General features: G+C 42.3%; 1 protein-coding gene across 25 annotated transcripts in view; it reads left to right on the forward strand.

Moving 5' to 3' along the window:
- The window catches only part of CADPS (calcium dependent secretion activator), a 423,537-nt gene that overhangs the window by 109,376 nt on the left and 296,472 nt on the right, over nt 1-17,689 (forward strand). For all 25 annotated transcript variants that reach the window (XM_027775523.1, XM_027775527.1, XM_027775526.1 and 22 more), the window contains exon 3: nt 8,940-9,020. In XM_027775523.1, coding sequence (XP_027631324.1) covers nt 8,940-9,020 — 81 coding nt within the window. The remainder of the gene's footprint in view (nt 1-8,939; nt 9,021-17,689) is intronic.

A 17,689-nucleotide genomic window follows, 5' to 3' on the forward strand; every position in this document is an offset into this window, starting at 1 on the left:
GAGGACTAATGGCTGCTAAGATGTACTGAGTGTGACGGCAAGCCAAGCACTCTGCTGACGTCAAACATATACCATCTCATTTACTCTCCGTCAATCATATGAAATAGGTATTATCCTTGTGGTTCCCATGTTAGAGTTAAAGGAATTGAAAAAAGTTTAAAAAATAAGAAGTTAAGGCTCAGAGGCCTCGAAACTTGTTCAAGGTCACTCAGCTTTAAAGTGGAAAGGCAAAGATTTGAACCTGGACAGTGAGAAGGGTAGTGGGAACCTGTTCACTGTGATCCACAGCCTTACATTAAAGGTAGACAAATAGATTTTAAGAGACAGGAGGAAAGAAATTGGAGGTTGCAGCCAGGCACTTAATGCTGTAGTACGGGCATAGTCTACCATCCTTGGTAGATTTTGAGACAGGAGCTTGGGCTCCCCCACCTCCTGGTGGGAAGGGATGCTGTCCCAGCTGTAACTTTCCAGACTGCAGTGCACCAGGAAGCCAGCGTTGGCTGGAGCAGTTTTTCTCTGAAGGAGGATAAGAGAACCTGGAGCTGTGCAGAAGCGGAGGGCTGTGCCAGCCCATAGCGGTGCTTTCTGGGAGGCGCCTCCACCATCCTCTGCAGTGGCTCTTGGCAGCCTTGTGTCAGACACCAATCCCTGGGAGCCCAGGGACCAGGCTGGGAAGTAGAAAGGGAGCAAAGCAAACAGACTGAGCTAAGCCCAGGTCAGCAGGAGGCTTGCACTGCAGCTACTTATAGGTACCCCCGTCTTTATCCCCCCAAAGCCCAGATTTAAGGTTACTTTATCAGAAATGCTCCTGGTTATAGGGCAACAAAGTTCGGCCTTTGCCTATTTCTACAAAGAATGGCACTTTCTAGGTCACAGCCACTCTAGATGCAAGACACTGGAAACTAGGAGGTTAACAGGGCTTCAGTCCCAGCTCTTGCACTGATTCCCAGGTGAGAGCATGGCCAGGCTGCTTTCCCTCTTTGGGTCACAGCTAATTAACTTAGTCCTACAGTCAGGCAGGAATCCATTTCATTCACCTACCAAGTGTTCACTCAGAGCCCACACTGTATTTGCCACTGTGCTAATGCCAGGGATGCAGAGGTGAGCAAAATCATACTTGTCCCGCCCTCTTGGGACTTACAGTCTAGAGGGTAAATAGCAAAGGTCACATGATCACATGAGTGCATGGTAAGTGCTAATGAAGGAGCAGTGGAGAGGCGTGTAATAGCTGGGGAGCAGGTGATGGAGAAACTCAACAAGGCTAGAGGGGTCAGAGAAGAGTTTGCTGCAAGGGTGAAGGATGAGGAATGGCCTAGCGTTCCCAGTCAAGGAGGTGACAAGGGAGAGTGCTGCAGGCAGGAGGGACAGTGTATGCAAAGTCAGGCAGCAAAAGAAAGTGGAGCATACCAAGGGGAGTGTGGAGCCTGATGGGCCCTCAGAGCTGGGTAGGGACTGTGCCCTCAGCTGAGGTAACTGCATCATCTTCAAAGTGCCTTCCTACCAGAGGTCTGGATCATGGTCACTTTAGTCTTGAGGTGGAAGTTGGTTCATTTACTTTGAGGCTGAGTACCATGGATTTTTCCTAAAAGCAGAACAATTACTCGAAGAGTGCATAAAGTCATCCGCTTGTTTCTGTTTACATTTTCTGCATATTTGGATCACATCACATCCTCTCTTTGCTCAACTGAAGGCTGCCTCTTGGCAGTAATCATGACGACTTTGGAAGAACCCAGAGTTGGACTTGCCTTCATCGTAATGTGTGAGCACCAGAGAATTCACGCACCTCTAGGGAAATCTGGTACCCAAGGATGTCGCCTAGGCATACCATTAGAGCCACCTCTTCAGGGCTCCGAGGCTGACAAGGAGGCTCCAAGCCTGGGCCCCATGACAATTTCTTCACCATCCTACAAGTCAGACAAAGCATTCCCAGGTTGCTCTTCTTTTTTCTTTTCTTTTCTTTTTCTTTTTTTTTTTTTTTTTTTGAGATATAGATTTATTTGCACAGTGAAATTGCCACACACACCCCTGAAATTCTGTCTACAGACCTGAGAAAAGTGACGTATATAGGAAAATTTCCCAGGCATGTCTATCCCAAAATGCATTCCTGGGGTGCTCAAATGTGTGACACATATGTTCAGAAAAGCTTGGGAAACGTGGGGCCACACAAGGTTATCCTGGTGTACGATTTCTTGCTGATGTGCCTTGTGGCTCATTCGTAGGAGATAAAGTGGACAGGGTGTCCCCTGTGGCTTCATTTGACCACAGAACCCCTTGTTATGGTGGATATAGAGGACCTGGAAGACTAATGCCCTCAGACTATAGCTTTGAGAATCTGGGAACATAATAGTTTAGAGCTGTTATTTCTCAGGTGATGGGACTGAGGACAGAGAGATTGTGACTTTGACCTGAGACTCCACAGATAAGGGCAAGCTGAGGACCAGAACCAAGGATCCTGACATCCATTCCAAAATTCCAGGGCTCCCCATCCTGGTATGGCTTTTTTTTTTTAATGTCTCTTTTTTTTCATTTTCTTCCATACATTCAATCACATTATTATTTGTCTTATAAAATGAATATTTGAAGAGTTGAATATTTCTCCCTAGTACAGTTGATAAAACTATGAAATATCTTCAACAGATAATACCACACCTCTTTGTGCCATTAATGCTTTGCCTCCCTGTCCCTCCCCCAAATGTCCTTCCTCAGACCCTCCTCTTTCACACACACTATATCTGATATTTACATCTATATACTGCATTTCTATATCCTTATTTTATAAATTGCAGGGCTGACCTCAGAGCTCAAAGGTTAAACACCATACATGAGGAACTGGATCGCACATGAAGTTCAAGTCCTAGCCCTGGTGGCTTGAAAAACACACTGGATGCGTGTGGGTACATGCCTGAAATTTGGACAGGATGGAGAATGGAGAAGAGATTGTGACATGCCTGTGCCCCTTTTGGGGATGAGGGGCAGAGTACACGTGCTTCTCTCTCTCTTTCTCTCTCTCGCTTTCTCTCTCATGAGAGCATCCGTCTGTTGGCAATCAATCAATTACAAATAGTGAGGAGGAGAATTGATATCTGGTTAATACTCACTCTAAAATAGGGTTAACTCTAGAAATTACAGGTTGAGTATCTTGAGACTAGAAGAGTTTGGGATTTCTATTTTTTCCTTCAGATTTCAGACTATTTGCATATCCATAATGATATATCTTGGAGATAGGACCCAAATCTAAATACAACATTGATTTATGTTACATTACTTTCCATGATATGAAGGTAATTTCATACAATATTTTTGTATTGTAATGTTTTTGGCTGCAACCCGTCACATGAGGCCAGCTGTGTTTTCCATGTCAGAACTCAAAATATTTTGGATTTTGGAGCATATTGGATTTCAGATTTATAGATTACAGATGCTCAACCTTTTGCTAAACTACAGGACTTATGCGCTAGCACCACACTGGGTGCTTTGGAGGAACATAATCTGACTTAAACCTTATTGCCCACTGGAGTAGGTATCTTATCCTAGTTTTACAGACAAGGAAACCAAAGCTTAGAAAGTTTTAGTTGCTTGTTTGGTTGATCTCTTTTAGTAACAAAATTGCAAAAGTGAGGTCCCAATTAGTCTGACTTCCTTGCATAATAGAATATATTGTTTCAGTTTGTCCCCTCAATAGTTATGAAGATAAAAATGATCTTCACTTTGCAGATGAGAAACCTGAGACTTGGAAAGCTTAAAAGACCTGACAAGGTCACATATCTAAGTGGGGTAAATGGATACCACTCCACTGTGCCCAAATACACCCCGTAGCTCTCATCTCCACATTGAGAACTGTGCCCAAATACACCCCTAGTTCTCATCTCTGCATTGACCAAAAGGGTGCCACCCATGTGCTGGAGAGAATTGCAGGGCTCCGGATGAGCTTGAACTGAGGGCTCAGGTGATACTGTCTGCACTTATGCAGGCTAGGTTCAGTTACCCACCGCTTTAGATGTAGCGAGTGCCCATGGAAGTATTTCCCTTTGCTTGGCTGACACATCACAATAACCGTGCTGCCTCTATTTGACCTCTGCTAGTAGGAAGATTATTTGTCTAATTAGGTAAAGAGCCTTCGTGCACATGTACATTTTTTGAACCCTAATGAGCTGCTAGCGTGAAAGGTTTGCCCTTGGCTTAGTTCTCCAGCTGATCTTTCCTTTCCTCAGTGGAAAAGACCAGCATGGTAAACAGAACCTCGTTTCCATGGAAGCTTACTCTGGCTTTTTCTTTCCAGCACTTGAGAAGATAATTACTTGATTTCTCTTTATATTTTTGGGTTTTATACAATAAGATTGTCAAGCTCCTTGGTCAAGGATGGCCTTCTCTTTCATGTCAGGCTATTTTAGGAAGCTTCGGTAGCATTTCCCTTTTCATCCTCTCTTTAGATCATTAGCTGTCAGGCAGCAGTGTCCACCTTCTGGTCACTCCTGCTAATTAAAGTCTAACAGAGCAAAGGGACTCAACCCCAGAGAAAATTGAAGACAGAATTCAGAGAAATTTGTCAAGAGATGAGAGCTACTCCTCACCATCATTTCCACTGCACAAATTGTTAGACCAAGATCCCACATCCACACCAGGGAAGGACTTGTCCCATCTGGCACCTTCTCATCTGAACCTTTGATGCCCCATTGTGGCCCACGTCAGAAATGCAGCCAACCTGGGCTGCTCTGATGCCAACACAAATAGCAGCAGCCACCAGAAGCTGAGGGGTTACTGCCTGCCAAAAACTGGCCTGAGCGCGTTACCTCTCATGACAATCTTAGTTAGAATCATCCCAACAATTCAGATGAGGAGACCTGAAGCACAGAGAGGTCACCCAGTTACCAAGGGGCAGAGTCCAAATAAGGACACATCCATTGCCATAATTTCTTAGGGAGGATTCTAGCACAGCTCTAGTTTTCCCAGACGCTATCAGTCAGACATGACAAGTGACAGAGTCAACATTTCTCTGCTCCACAGTGGTGGCTCTGCATGTCAAATTGGCCCATATCTTCAGAGCATAAATTGAGGGTGTTGGGCTAGTTAATTTTAGCACCAATTTAAAAATCAAAACAAGGCACTTAAAAAGAAAGGCAATATAAGGCAGGGCAAAAGAGTTCCTGTTTGAGAAAGAACAGGTTCCATTTCAAATGCTAGTACCAGGTTACCAGCTGTGTGAACTGGGGCATGTGCTTCAACCTTATTAAGACTCAGTTTCAGTTTCCTCATCTATAAAATGGGAATCATAATAATAGCATCTCATAAAGTTGTTGGTCCACATGTGAGATTTTCCAAACTACTCTGTAGAATGTTTGTTTTTATTGGAATAAATCTGTAAAAGACTAAGTTAGTTAAAGAGTTTACTCTATAATTTCTTGGAGTCTTGATTATGCTAAAATGTATTATGGATTTTCAGGAGCGAGTTGCATTTCCTAACCTTGGAGTCCATTTTCCTGCAGGATTGCATATTAGCATCCATTTCTGGGGACCCTTTTAAATTGATTATAAAACAGGACATAGATTACTTGGTGTTTCTTATAGACATCAATGAAAAGTAACCCCTTTTCCTTTATTCCCAAGTTGTCCAAATAACTATACCTGTTCTTGCTAGATTTGTTTTGTTTCTTTCCATATCTTGGCGTATTAAGACATTCCATAAAGAATGTAATTGAAGAAATGAATGAGTGAAGGAAAGAAGGCAGGGAGAGGGGAAGAAGAAAAGAAAGAAAAAGGAAGAGAGGGAGGAGGGAAGGAAGGAAGCTTACTGTGGATCTTGCCTGCTCATCTTCATGGGCAGCATTCTCTGCTGTTTACAACTGCATTCTTCGAGGTCAGTGGGAGAACTAACAGCCTGAAAAACAGTAATGGGGCTGGTTCTTTTGGGCTGTGTTTTCCCTTTCTTTCTCTCTTTCTTTCCTCCTTTTTCCTTTCTTTCTTTTTCTTTTTCCTTTTTTTTTTTTTTTAAGAGTTTGTTTATTTATTGGCTATAGGGCATGTGCACTAGCTGGAGAGACAGAAAGAGAGACAGAAAGTGAGAAATTATCCCCCAGGGATAATTTTGACCATCCCACAATCTCTTCTCCATTCTCCTCTTGGGATTTTGGGTAAGCCACCAGGTCTGGGACTTGAACTATGGTTGACTATGTGGGAGTCCAGTGACGTAACCATTGCACCATCTGCTGGTCCCCTGTTTTTTCCTTTTTAGTTTTAACCTGTATAAACACCCTACCTTCTGACAGGATTCCCAACTTTGGCTCCTAAAAATCGCATTTCTACCTCTCAGTGAAGTAGTCAGATGTTTTGTTTGCACATTTATTTTGAATAAGACATTTCTGAGAATTTCTAGTTGATTTACACATAGATCTAAAGAACTCTTAGGATTTTCCATGGGAATAAAAGAAAAGCAGCTCATTAGAGCTTAAAAGCAACACCAAGGACACCTCAACTCCCAGGTATGTCTATCAGGATGCCGTGATTGGAATGGACTTCAGGACAGCAGTGTGACTGCTTTCAGGTGGTTCTCTTTACATTTGTTTAGAACCAGATTTGTACCTGGTGTTCTGTGGCCATTATACAAGGAATAAAAATTAAATTTTGGGGCTGACCCCATAGCCTAATTGTTAAGGGGGCCTGATTCTACATAGCCAACCATGCACTTTAAATCCTGGCTCTGGCAAATTGAAAAACACACTAGGCATGTGTGCCCCAAATCTCAACAGGATGGAGAAGTGGAGGAGAAGGGCATGGTCATGCCCCATTGTGGGGTACCTTTTCCTTCTCCCTCTCTTTCTGGTCTCTCTGGTAAGCATACATGCCCCCGGCAAATTTTTTTTAATAAAATTTCAGCCCCAAAATAGTTGAGTTGGTCAAAGTTTAAAGTATTAATGCTTAAAACTTCTTTTTTTTTTTTTTTTTTTAGGAAGATTTTCGCTATAGGGCACATGCACTCACATGAGAGACAGAAAGTGAGAAATCGCACTCCTTCCCCAGGGTGGAAGGCCATGCCACAATCCCTTCTCCTCCATTCTCCTTTCAGAATCTTGGGCATGCATGCACATGCATCTGGTGTGAGTTTTAAGTCACCAGGTCTGGGATTCGAACTGCATTCGACTACATGGGATTCCAGCAACATAACCATTATGTCATTTGCATTGCTGGTCCAAAAGTTTAAGATTTCTAAGTAAAAATTACTTTTAAAAGAAATGGACTAAAAAAAGAAGGAAGGAAGGAAAGAAAGAAAAAAAGAAAGAGACTTAGAAAACTCACATATTTCTTAAGCAACTATTTTTTAAGGTTTTGTTTTGGTTTGTTTGTTTGCCATGGAGTGTGTACACTCGCTAGAGAGGAAAAAGACAGAGATAGAGGGAGGGAAAGTGAGAAATCACCCCCCTTCCCGGGGGGCATGACCATGTCGCAATCCCTTCTCCTTCATACTCCTCTCAGGATCTTGGACATGCACACACACGCCTGATGTGATTTTCAAGCCACCAGGTCCAGGACTTGAACTGCAGTAGACTATTTGAGAATCCAGCTGCCTTACCCGCCACACCACCTGCTGACCCCTCTTAAGCAACTTTTTGTTGTGAGTCAACATTCACTAAAAAGAGGAATGAAGTCTATCATTTTCAAGTGATCATTGTTTTTTATTAAGTTTTTCTGTGAATAAAATAAATCATAGCTTTCTGGGAAAAGCAAACTCAGTTACAGTTTGAAGGATAATGCAAAGTTTGCTTGGAAATAAAGAGAGAACTTCAATTCATAGAACAGGAATCAGCAACTATGCCCTGCCACCTATTGTAAATAAACTTCATGGGAACCCAGTGGTGGCCATTCACTTACATAGTATCTATGGCTGTAATGAGGAATAGTTGATTCATTCCAACAGAGATCTTCTGGCTATTAAAGCCTCAAGTTTTATTTGTATGGCCCTTTATAGAACTGTGTGCCAATCTCATAAATTCAAAGAAAGGTGTGAAAGGGATGGAAATTACATAACCGACTCCTTTCTGTAGATGTAAAAACTAAAACCAGAGAAATTGAAGAATTGTCTGGGCTTATTTATGCTTGGATATCCTGGTCTTTATATCTGAATAGCTCTCATCATCAAGGAAGGCAACTTACATATCACCTAATTGGCAGTATCCATGTGGAAGGCTGGTGGGGAAGGTCTCAGGGCTCAACGAGAGGGAATGCAATGACTAATTCCTCTTCCATGGCCCAGGGGTGGCAGTGGAGCTGATAGATACCATATATGCACTGCGGATATGCACTGCACCTGCTCCCTACAGTTCTAATAGTTGAGTTGGCATCTCCTTCCCTATAGGTCTACTGTGTCCGCACTTTCTTCAGTAGGCCAATACAGAGGCATTGTATTATATTGGACCCTTTTAAGAAACATCACTGCCCAGCAGTTCAGAAGTGATGGATCATTCTTGGACAAGGTCATTCTAATGTCTCGGTTAGCAACTGCCTATCATGTCATGCTCTGCCTAGAAGAATTTAACTTGGGATTACACTCAAACTGCATCTGTCAGTTACAAGAATCTTTTTTCTCTAATTTGCCAGACGGTGTGTACATCAGAGAGAGAGAGGGAAAGTGAGAAAGCAACCCCCTGCCTCCCAGGGGAGTTGGCCATGCTGAAATCCCTTCTCCTCCCTTTCTCTTGGGATTTTGGGCATGCACACATATGCTCCCAGTGTGTTTCCTAAGCTACCAGATCCAGACTTGAACCATGTAATCAGCTGTGTGGGATACAGCCGCCTCAATTGCCACACCATGAGCTGGCCCAAGATTCTTAACTTTTAGTAAAATATGTCCTTGGGGCACAGAGCAAGGAATGTAAAATGAAAATTCATGAGTTTATCGGCTTCCTATAACCTAAACTGAAAGTCTCTTTGTTTATGCTTTTGTGCAGCTGGATAATCCAGATGAGCAAGCAGCCCAGATCAGACGAGAGCTGGATGGACGTCTCCAAATGGCAGACCAAATAGCCAGGGTAAGGACTCTTTGAGGACATTTGCAGGGGATCAAGCCATAACCCCACCCAGGAAGCATTCTGATTATTAAGGGCCTTCAAAAGGTAAAGCAGAGAAACAGAGGAGGGACTATGAGAACAGTCACTCTGATTGGGCCCTCAGCCCTCCTCTTCAGGTAAGCACTCCCTCCCAGAGATACCACATGCATTTCCCTTGCTCCAGTGAGTGCCCACTCAGGCCTCCACCTTTCCTCTGAGTATCTTCAAACCCATACTTCCTGCTGTCTACTGAACATTTCCTCTTGGAGATTCCCTGGCATTTCAAGTTGAGTATGTTCAAAACCTGGCTCCTTATCTTCCTCCTACTGCGCACACATACATATATTTACCTGTCTTCACATATTCTATATCCAATTACTGTGGGTAAACCTCAGCTCCCCCCACACCCGCCACATCATTGTCACCTTCTCTTTCTTCCCCACAACACTCCACACTCAATCACCCATCAGCCTCACCGATTCTGTCTGGCTCAGAGACCACTTCACTGCATTCCTGGCCATTGCTGTGCTTTGGTCAATGCCCTCTTCTTCAGCACCTGAACGTTACAATAGCCTCCTAGTGAGTGTCCCTGGCTCTCTCCTCCCCATCTCCTATTCATCCGATGTGTAATTGTTACTCTAAAGCTCCTAAGTGACCATCTCAAAACAGAGCCTTGTTGAGCTCCATGGTACAGCAGCAATGTACTGCTTAAGAGAAGCCAGATCCCACATGGCAGCTGTGGTTTGAATCATTGGCCAGGTCAGCCTGCAAACAAAAGCAAAACATAAACAAAACCATCCAGACATGTATGTGAATGCCCATGGCAGGCTAGAAGATTGGAGAAAAAAGATCGAAATTTGACTAGACCCTGTGGAGGATATTTATCTCTCTCTGTGTGTCTCTCTGTCTCTCTCACTTTCATGTGCACATTTATGTGATATATATCATGAGTAAAAGGGGGAAAAAACCAGAATCTCAAAATGGAGCTTCAGTGTGTTGCTCCATTGCCCCCAGAACAAACTCTAATGCCTTTAGAAACATATTCCAGGTTTCAGTATCTTGGGAAATGTGGGCTGAACTTGACAGGCACTAGTACAGAAACTGCAACAGACCCTCACCTCAAGTCCATCTAAATACCAAGTCTAGCACTAAACTGAGGCACTCACCTCAGGCACCACAGAAACAGAGTACTCAAGAAGCCAAAGAGAGATTACAAGAAGCATGAGTATCCCTCTGTTTGCACTCAGGCAGTTTAAGAGGGACACAGAATCTCGTTACTCAAAATAAATATTTCAGTGGAAATTTTTTTTAATGTAATTGATGCCAAAAAATGCATAAAAAAGAAATATAACAAAATTTTACATAACAGCTGGCTCAGGCTGGCTCTATAGTATTATGGTTAAGGGAGCTATATCCCAGCTGATTGGCTGTGCTTCCAGTCCCAGCCCAGCAACTTGAGAGACATACTGGGCACAGGTGCGTGCGTACCCAGAATCATGATAGAATGGAGAAATGGAGAAGGCATTGTGACATGACCACACACCATGGGGGGTGGGGGGTGAGGGTGCATTCTCTCTCTCTGGCAAGCACACATACTTTTCGGTCATTAAAAAAAGAGAGAGAGAAATAGCAACTGGTTACTAGTTCCTACTCTAGTCACAGGTCATGTATCCATTCAAGGGCACAGACCTGTCAGGGCAGAAATGGGCTCTGTGTGCCGGTACAACAGTAACATAAGGCTCCATACTTCTGAACTCAAAAGGCAGGATCTGGGTTTGTGTCTTGAGGTCTTCCTGTACAGGTTGGGTGTACACATGCATGTCTGTTTTAAGGTCTGACTGAGGCGTGCGGTTGAGTTGCACCATGAGGACCTTGTTGAGATGCTTCTTTCTCTCATGGAAGAAATAAATAAATCAACAAACAACAAAAAGATGAAAGAATGGTAGGGAGAATGGGCACAGTATAGAGCTTAGCTTTCAGCTTCTTTCTTTATGGAGGGAGGCATCTTGGGACTTGGACTTACAGAGAGGAATCCCACTGGATGAGAAGCCAAAGAGAGATTCCAAGAAGCATGAATATCCCTCTGTTTGCACTCAAGCAGTTTTACTAAATGTTTTGCATCTTGTTTTTGGACACCTTCAAAGTTGACAGTCAAGTCAGTCTGGTGGCTAAAAATAGTATACAGCTATGGATTTGGCTAAAGGTAGTGTAAAGGCTTTTATGTTTTAAAATTATGCTCATTGCATGAATAAACATCAATACAAATTTAGAATTTACTTTCTCCTGTAAATACAGTGTTTCTTATTAGTGGGTTATCTAGAAAATGAAGGTCATTTGATCCATTTCCTGCCTTTTAGACAACTGAAATCCCTAACTAGTATGTATTCTTCTCATGTAAATAAAATCACATTACAAAAACAAGATTATGGCACCTTTATTTTAGTTGTTTCATTTACTTTGATAATTTAAGAAACGAGTGTTAAGCTGATTTTAATTTTTAAAAGACCATAGATAAACAGTTGGTATATAGTGAGCTAAGATGTTCATCCCTGATCAAAGAACTCTCTCCCTGAGCTCACACCACTAAGGATTCTGATGCTAAGTAGGATATTATTAACAACTTAGAACTTAGCTTTCTTAGACAATGAAATAGTCAATTAAAGTGAATCTTGATGATTATTTACAGAAAATGAATAATTTCAAAATACTTGGAGGTTCCCTCAAACATTTAGGACTTTAACATTTTTTATGAGATACTCTGCCTACTGCTATTTCTCATACTCTTAGAAATGGACTCTCTTCTTCTGCAATGTTTAATCATGCCAGTGGCATCCTTACCACAGCGAGTTGGTCCTTGAGTGAGTTCTTCACCCAGGAGAACCAATCACAGTTCCCAGCCTGCCCTGGACACAGGTAATTAATCCAGAAATAGACACTTGATATAAACTAAACGAACGCACCCTTTCCCTGGGGACTGCAAGCCAGCAGTGCTCCATGTTCAGTTCAGCTCAGTTCAGCCAACACACAGCAAGAAATAGACACCAGGAGTGCATGCGATGCCAAGGAGTCCTCAAGATGTTTTAGTCCCTGGTTCCAGTTATCTTTGAGCCTCTACCATGTAACTGCTTTTCCTTCAGTTGAATTGGATTCCAAGAAAAATAAATTCTCTCTTTGCCTAACAACTAGTCTGGCTAAGACTGAGGAAAATTGAAAAATATTTCAACCAGAAAAATTAAATATCAAGATTTGAGTTATTGGCTAGTTCATAAAGAAATACTGGAATAAAGCACCACTGCTTATCTTCTTTTAGCATGCTCTGATTTTTCTATACCCAGCATCACAGTGAATTTTAGTGAAGATATGCAATTCCACCCATATGGCAGAACATTGGCTCCTGCAAATTCCATAACCAGAAATTCTTGAGTATAGATGGTATCCGTCATGTCAAGATGTTTTAGTCCCTGGTTCCAGTTATCTTTGAGCCTCTACCATGTAACTGCTTTTCCTTCAGTTGAATTGGATTCCAAGAAAAATAAATTCTCTCTTTGCCTAACAACTAGTCTGGCTAAGACTGAGGAAAATTGAAAAATATTTCAACCAGAAAAATTAAATATCAAGATTTGAGTTATTGGCTAGTTCATAAAGAAATACTGGAATAAAGCACCACTGCTTATCTTCTTTTAGCATGCTCTGATTTTTCTATACCCAGCATCACAGTGAATTTTAGTGAAGATATGCAATTCCACCCATATGGCAGAACATTGGCTCCTGCAAATTCCATAACCAGAAATTCTTGAGTATAGATGGTATCCGTCATGTATAATTCACTCTGTTCTATGAATTAAAAGATGACTAGAGCACTTCTAATTGCAAGTAAGAGGCACCAACACCAACCAAGGAAGTTGAGATTTCTAAAAGGAGGGAAGCAATTCAAGGGATCAAGGAGGTTCTAACAGAGTCTGTGGGCAAATTACAATTGGCACCCAGGGAAAACAACCAGGGCCACAAAGTGATCAGGATTAGGTGCCATCTTCCGCCTCACTATGTAACATTCATTACCCTTTCTACGCAGAGTAGCTTTCTTGGCTTTTGAGGCAAGAAACATGACTATCCCACAGCTCTGCATGGTCAAATACAGAATCATTCAGCTAATCAGCCTCCCTTTCAAATCTTTCTCCTTTTGTTCCCTTTCCTGTCTCTCACTATCCTTTTCAAACTCATAATTCCTAGAGTCAAGCCTCTGCTTGACCCAACAAGCCAACTTCTGGTCAATCAATCAATCACTGTGGAAAGGGGACAGGGGGAGTCTCATTGAATACAAGGATGCTGGAGATAAATCACTTAGGATGAAAATGGTTCCTAAGATGTAGGGCTGGGAGTTAGACGGTCATTGTGAGTTGGGAGATAGCCCAGATGTACCCGGTACTCATAACTATCACTTACAGTGTTTACTGCATGTCAGACCCTCTTCTAAGTAGTCCGTATTTGATAACCTATCTAGTCCTCTAGCAACCTCCCAAGAAAGGCACTATCATTATCCCCATTTCATAGACAAAGAGGCTAAAGCAGAACTTTAAAGGACTTGGCCAAGGTTACTGAGTAATCAGAATCTACATTCTTAATTACTATGCATACTACCATTACAAAATACCTTCCCAAGCTCAGGCCTTCATTTTCCTCATCACCCCAGTCTAAGGATCCAGTTTACCCTTCACCCAGGTTTTCACTTTAACTCATCCTGACCGTTCACTCTGTTAATCAGTCTTCATTAAATGTGTCGGGCCCTGGCTATGCAATTTCACATAAACTCTCATTTAGGACTGCGATGGTCAGTCTTGGAGTTACAATAACTCTCTGCAATTTAGGCAAATCATAATTTAAGTGCTGTGCTTGTGTTCACTCAGGTAATAAGCAGAAAGCTGAGTCCTCTAAAGTTCTGGTTTCATTCTGTTTCTTTTGAGTTACCACATGAGAAGCAGGAAATGATGCCAGGATAGGACTGCCCACTTCTCTCTTGCCATTGCTCGCTCCCTAATGGGTGGCCCTCCAAGAAACTGCTTTTTTTTCACCCACTAAAATTTGCTGTAAATGCCCTGCAGTTTATCCAGAACCCTAAATGAAGCAGGGGTGTTAGGCAGCACTGACTCCTGGAATTCAGAATCCCCTCTACTTTGATTCACTGGAATCTGAAAAAGAGGTTATGGAGGCCCTGCTTGTTCTGCTAGTAGCATTCTCCTCATCACCGTCTTCCTCTGAAAGGCATGTGTTTGTCCTCTCTTCCTAGGAGAGATGAGAGGCGAGAGCAAGCCAGCCTTCCCTCCCCCCACAACCCTGTACTATAATCTGTCAATTCAATCACAACAGCATCCCTCGAATCATCAGACAGAGACGGCTTCACAAGAACATCAGACAGAGATGGTCTCACTGTGAACATCAGTCACGCTGCCTTAAAAGTTCCAGAGAGCTGTCTAAATGCATTTTTTTAAAAATTGGGTAGAAAAGACTTCTTAATTCCTGTTCAAACATTTTCTCTGATCCTCTCATGTTGACATTAAAGTGTCCCCCAATTTCACCCTGGAATTAAGTCTAAGTTATTTAAATTATGTGATCAGAAGTTGACATTGGAGCTTACACAGACAGATTGTGGCATTAGTGCTACCGTAGCGTTTGCAGTTCTTTGGGCCACATTTTGGGGTAAAATTTCAAAATTCTTGAGCTAATTATATAAGGCGAATCATACAGCATTGGTGGTATTGGCAGCAGAGATCTAGGATTGAAGCACTACTGGTTTTTCAAGCTGTCATTGAAATGTAGGGTTGCCATTTGGGACCTTTTCCTATGCAGAACAAAATTATCACCTTATATCCTGGTCCTATTGCAAATGTCAGTGAGGAATAAAACCCAGTTCTTCCCTGATGGACAAGTTCTATTCTACAAAATGCCAGAAAACAGAAAACAGATAGAAATGGATCCTCTCCTACCAGAGGATGATACTAATCCCAATGTACAAATTGCTGTTGTTGCAGTTGGCATTCCCCCATATCGTGAAGTAGTACAGTGTCCCACACTGTAGGAGTTTCATTTAGTCTGTTGCCTGAAAAAAATGTGGATGAGGGATTATTCCCCTGACTCTGACCTTTGTCAGATAGCTAAAAAAATTCAGGGATCTCTGAGTCCAAGGAAAAAATTCTAAATGCCAGTGAGGTCTTCCGAAATTTGTTCAAGTAAAATAAATTCCATTCATTCATTCATTTATTAATTTTTGCTATAGAGCACATGCAGAAAATGAGAAATTACCCCTTTTGGAGGGGATGGTCATGCCACAGTCTCCTCTCCTTCATTCTCCACTAGGGATTTGGGACATGCATACACACATGCCCAGTGTGGTTCTCAAGCCACCAGGTCTGGGACTAAAATCACATGGTCCAGCCATATGGCATACTGCTGCCTTGGTCTCCATGCCACCTGCTGGCCCAGGAAGTCCATTCTTAAAAGCTGAGAAAGAGAATCAGCAGGTGGTGTGGAGATTAAGGCACTGGATCCCACATGGCTCGTTAAGTGGCTCAAGTCCCAGACCCAGTAGCTTGAGAATTACACCAGGCATGTGTGTGTGTGTGTGTGCTTAAAACCCCTAGAGGAGAATGGAGGAGAAGGGATTGTGGCATGGCTATCCACACTAGGGGTGATTTCCCACATTGTCTCTCTGTGTCTCTGCCTCTCCCTGGAGAGCGCACGTGCCCTATGGCAAAAATCTAATAAAAATAAACTTTAAAAAGCTGAGGAAAAAAGACCAAGTTGGTTAAGAGGCCAATTTAGGACACTATGTTTCCTGAGCCCCAAATGCCTTCTAAGTCTGTGTTATTGGTCTTGATAAATGACTACGAAGAACTTCTTTCTCTCATTTAATGTGCCTGCCCTTTTCTTGTTGTTGTGTTCACTTTATCCCACACGACCCACCTCAGCTGGTTGATGTTGGCAAGGCCATTGGTGTGGAGGACTCAGCTGTCACCAGCCCTCTCTTGCACTACAAAGTGAGGAGAGATACCCAGGATGCACCAGGCTGAGGGCCCTACAGGATCACCTCAGTTCTATTAACCTTGGGTTCCAGATAGCTCTGCCTTGTTGTATTGTGGCTAGAGTGTGGGTTCCAGAGACAGTTTGTTGGGTTTCAAACTGAGCTCTACTATTCAGTCATCGGAAAAGTCATGATTCATTTTTGCATAGAAAATCATAGAAAAATAAGTCATGACTTTCCCGACGACCCAATAATTATTGCTCTAACTTTTCTGCCCCATTTTCTTTCACAAAATGGGCATAGATAGCAACACTTGGCAAGCTTCAAAGGCTCCATGGTGACATAATGTTCTGCAATGCTGAAGCCATATGGGAAGGTCCTGGAAACTATACTGAGGTCTCCCTATACTTGCCAGGCCCATGCATTTATGTCCACTATCTAGACTAGTTGAGGCTAGAAGTGGATTGCAACATGAAGACCCTATTAGGGCTGCCTCCCTGTCTGTCTGTCTCTCTCTCTAGATCGCTCGCTGAAAAAAACCCACATATATAAATTTTAAAAAGAGAAAGCACCTGACTTAGCATGTTGTTGGAATGATTAAATGAGATAAAGCATGTAAAGTGCTTAGACTAGTGTCCAGTATATACTGAACACTCAGTAAATAACAACTAGCATCATTATGTTTACTACAGTTATGATTACTGTTCACATTAGTGGTGGTGGTAATAGCATAGCTCCTGAAGGGTGTGTGGAGAGAGAGAGATCACAAAGCATTTGTGTTTGTTGTTATTTCTTACTCTTCATAATAATGCTATGAGGTTTATTCCCATTTAAAATATGAAAGCCAGAATTCAGATGGGTGATGGAAACTGCCTCAAAGTGCAAAGCTAGTAAGTGACAAAGTCAAGATTCAGAGCTGTTTCACCAATTGGATAAGGTGCCTTGATTCTTGATACATTATTTGTACCCTGTGCATGTCCCTATCACCTGTGTCACATAAAGTCTAATTGGTGGCTTTTTGTGTGTCTCCCATATCATCACCTCCTGGCTGAGTTTTTCATCCTCAGTGGCAACTCTACTACCTGACACTTGATAGGAGCCCAGGAAGGATAGGAGCGATTGGATTAAATACCTAGAACACTGTTATCAAGCTCCTGTGTTGAGAAAATGTCCTTCTGTCACATCTTTCCTTTTGATTACCTGCCAACGTATGTCTCCTTAGCCTTTGGGGTCCAGGGAACCAATCTCTGAGTGAAGGTAGCCTTGCTAGCTTTTACATGAACCCCATTCATCCTCTCTGGGTAAAAATTTAACAACAGAAAAGAACAGCTAGTGGCTAAGGGAGCTATTAGAACTTTTAAATGCTTTTTCAAGATGTTCCAAAAATCTCTCAGTGCAGCTGAGTATAAATAACCCTGGTAAGACGTGTGCTTGGGCGGCCATCGCCATTGAGGAATGTTATCAATCTAAATAAAAATACATGACCAGCAGAGATTTTCTTAGGAGAACCGTGTCCAACCATATGCTATGTCTTTCATAAAACAACATGAATAAACCATTCTTTTGTCAAGGCTAATTTATTTTTATGCTTGTAAAAAGTAGCAATAGAGATGGACAACTATATTTTCCTACTTGG

Source organism: Tupaia chinensis, unplaced genomic scaffold (genome assembly GCF_000334495.1).
Source record: "Tupaia chinensis unplaced genomic scaffold, TupChi_1.0 Scaffold000569_1, whole genome shotgun sequence".
In the NCBI taxonomy this organism is placed as follows: Eukaryota; Metazoa; Chordata; class Mammalia; order Scandentia; family Tupaiidae; genus Tupaia; species Tupaia belangeri.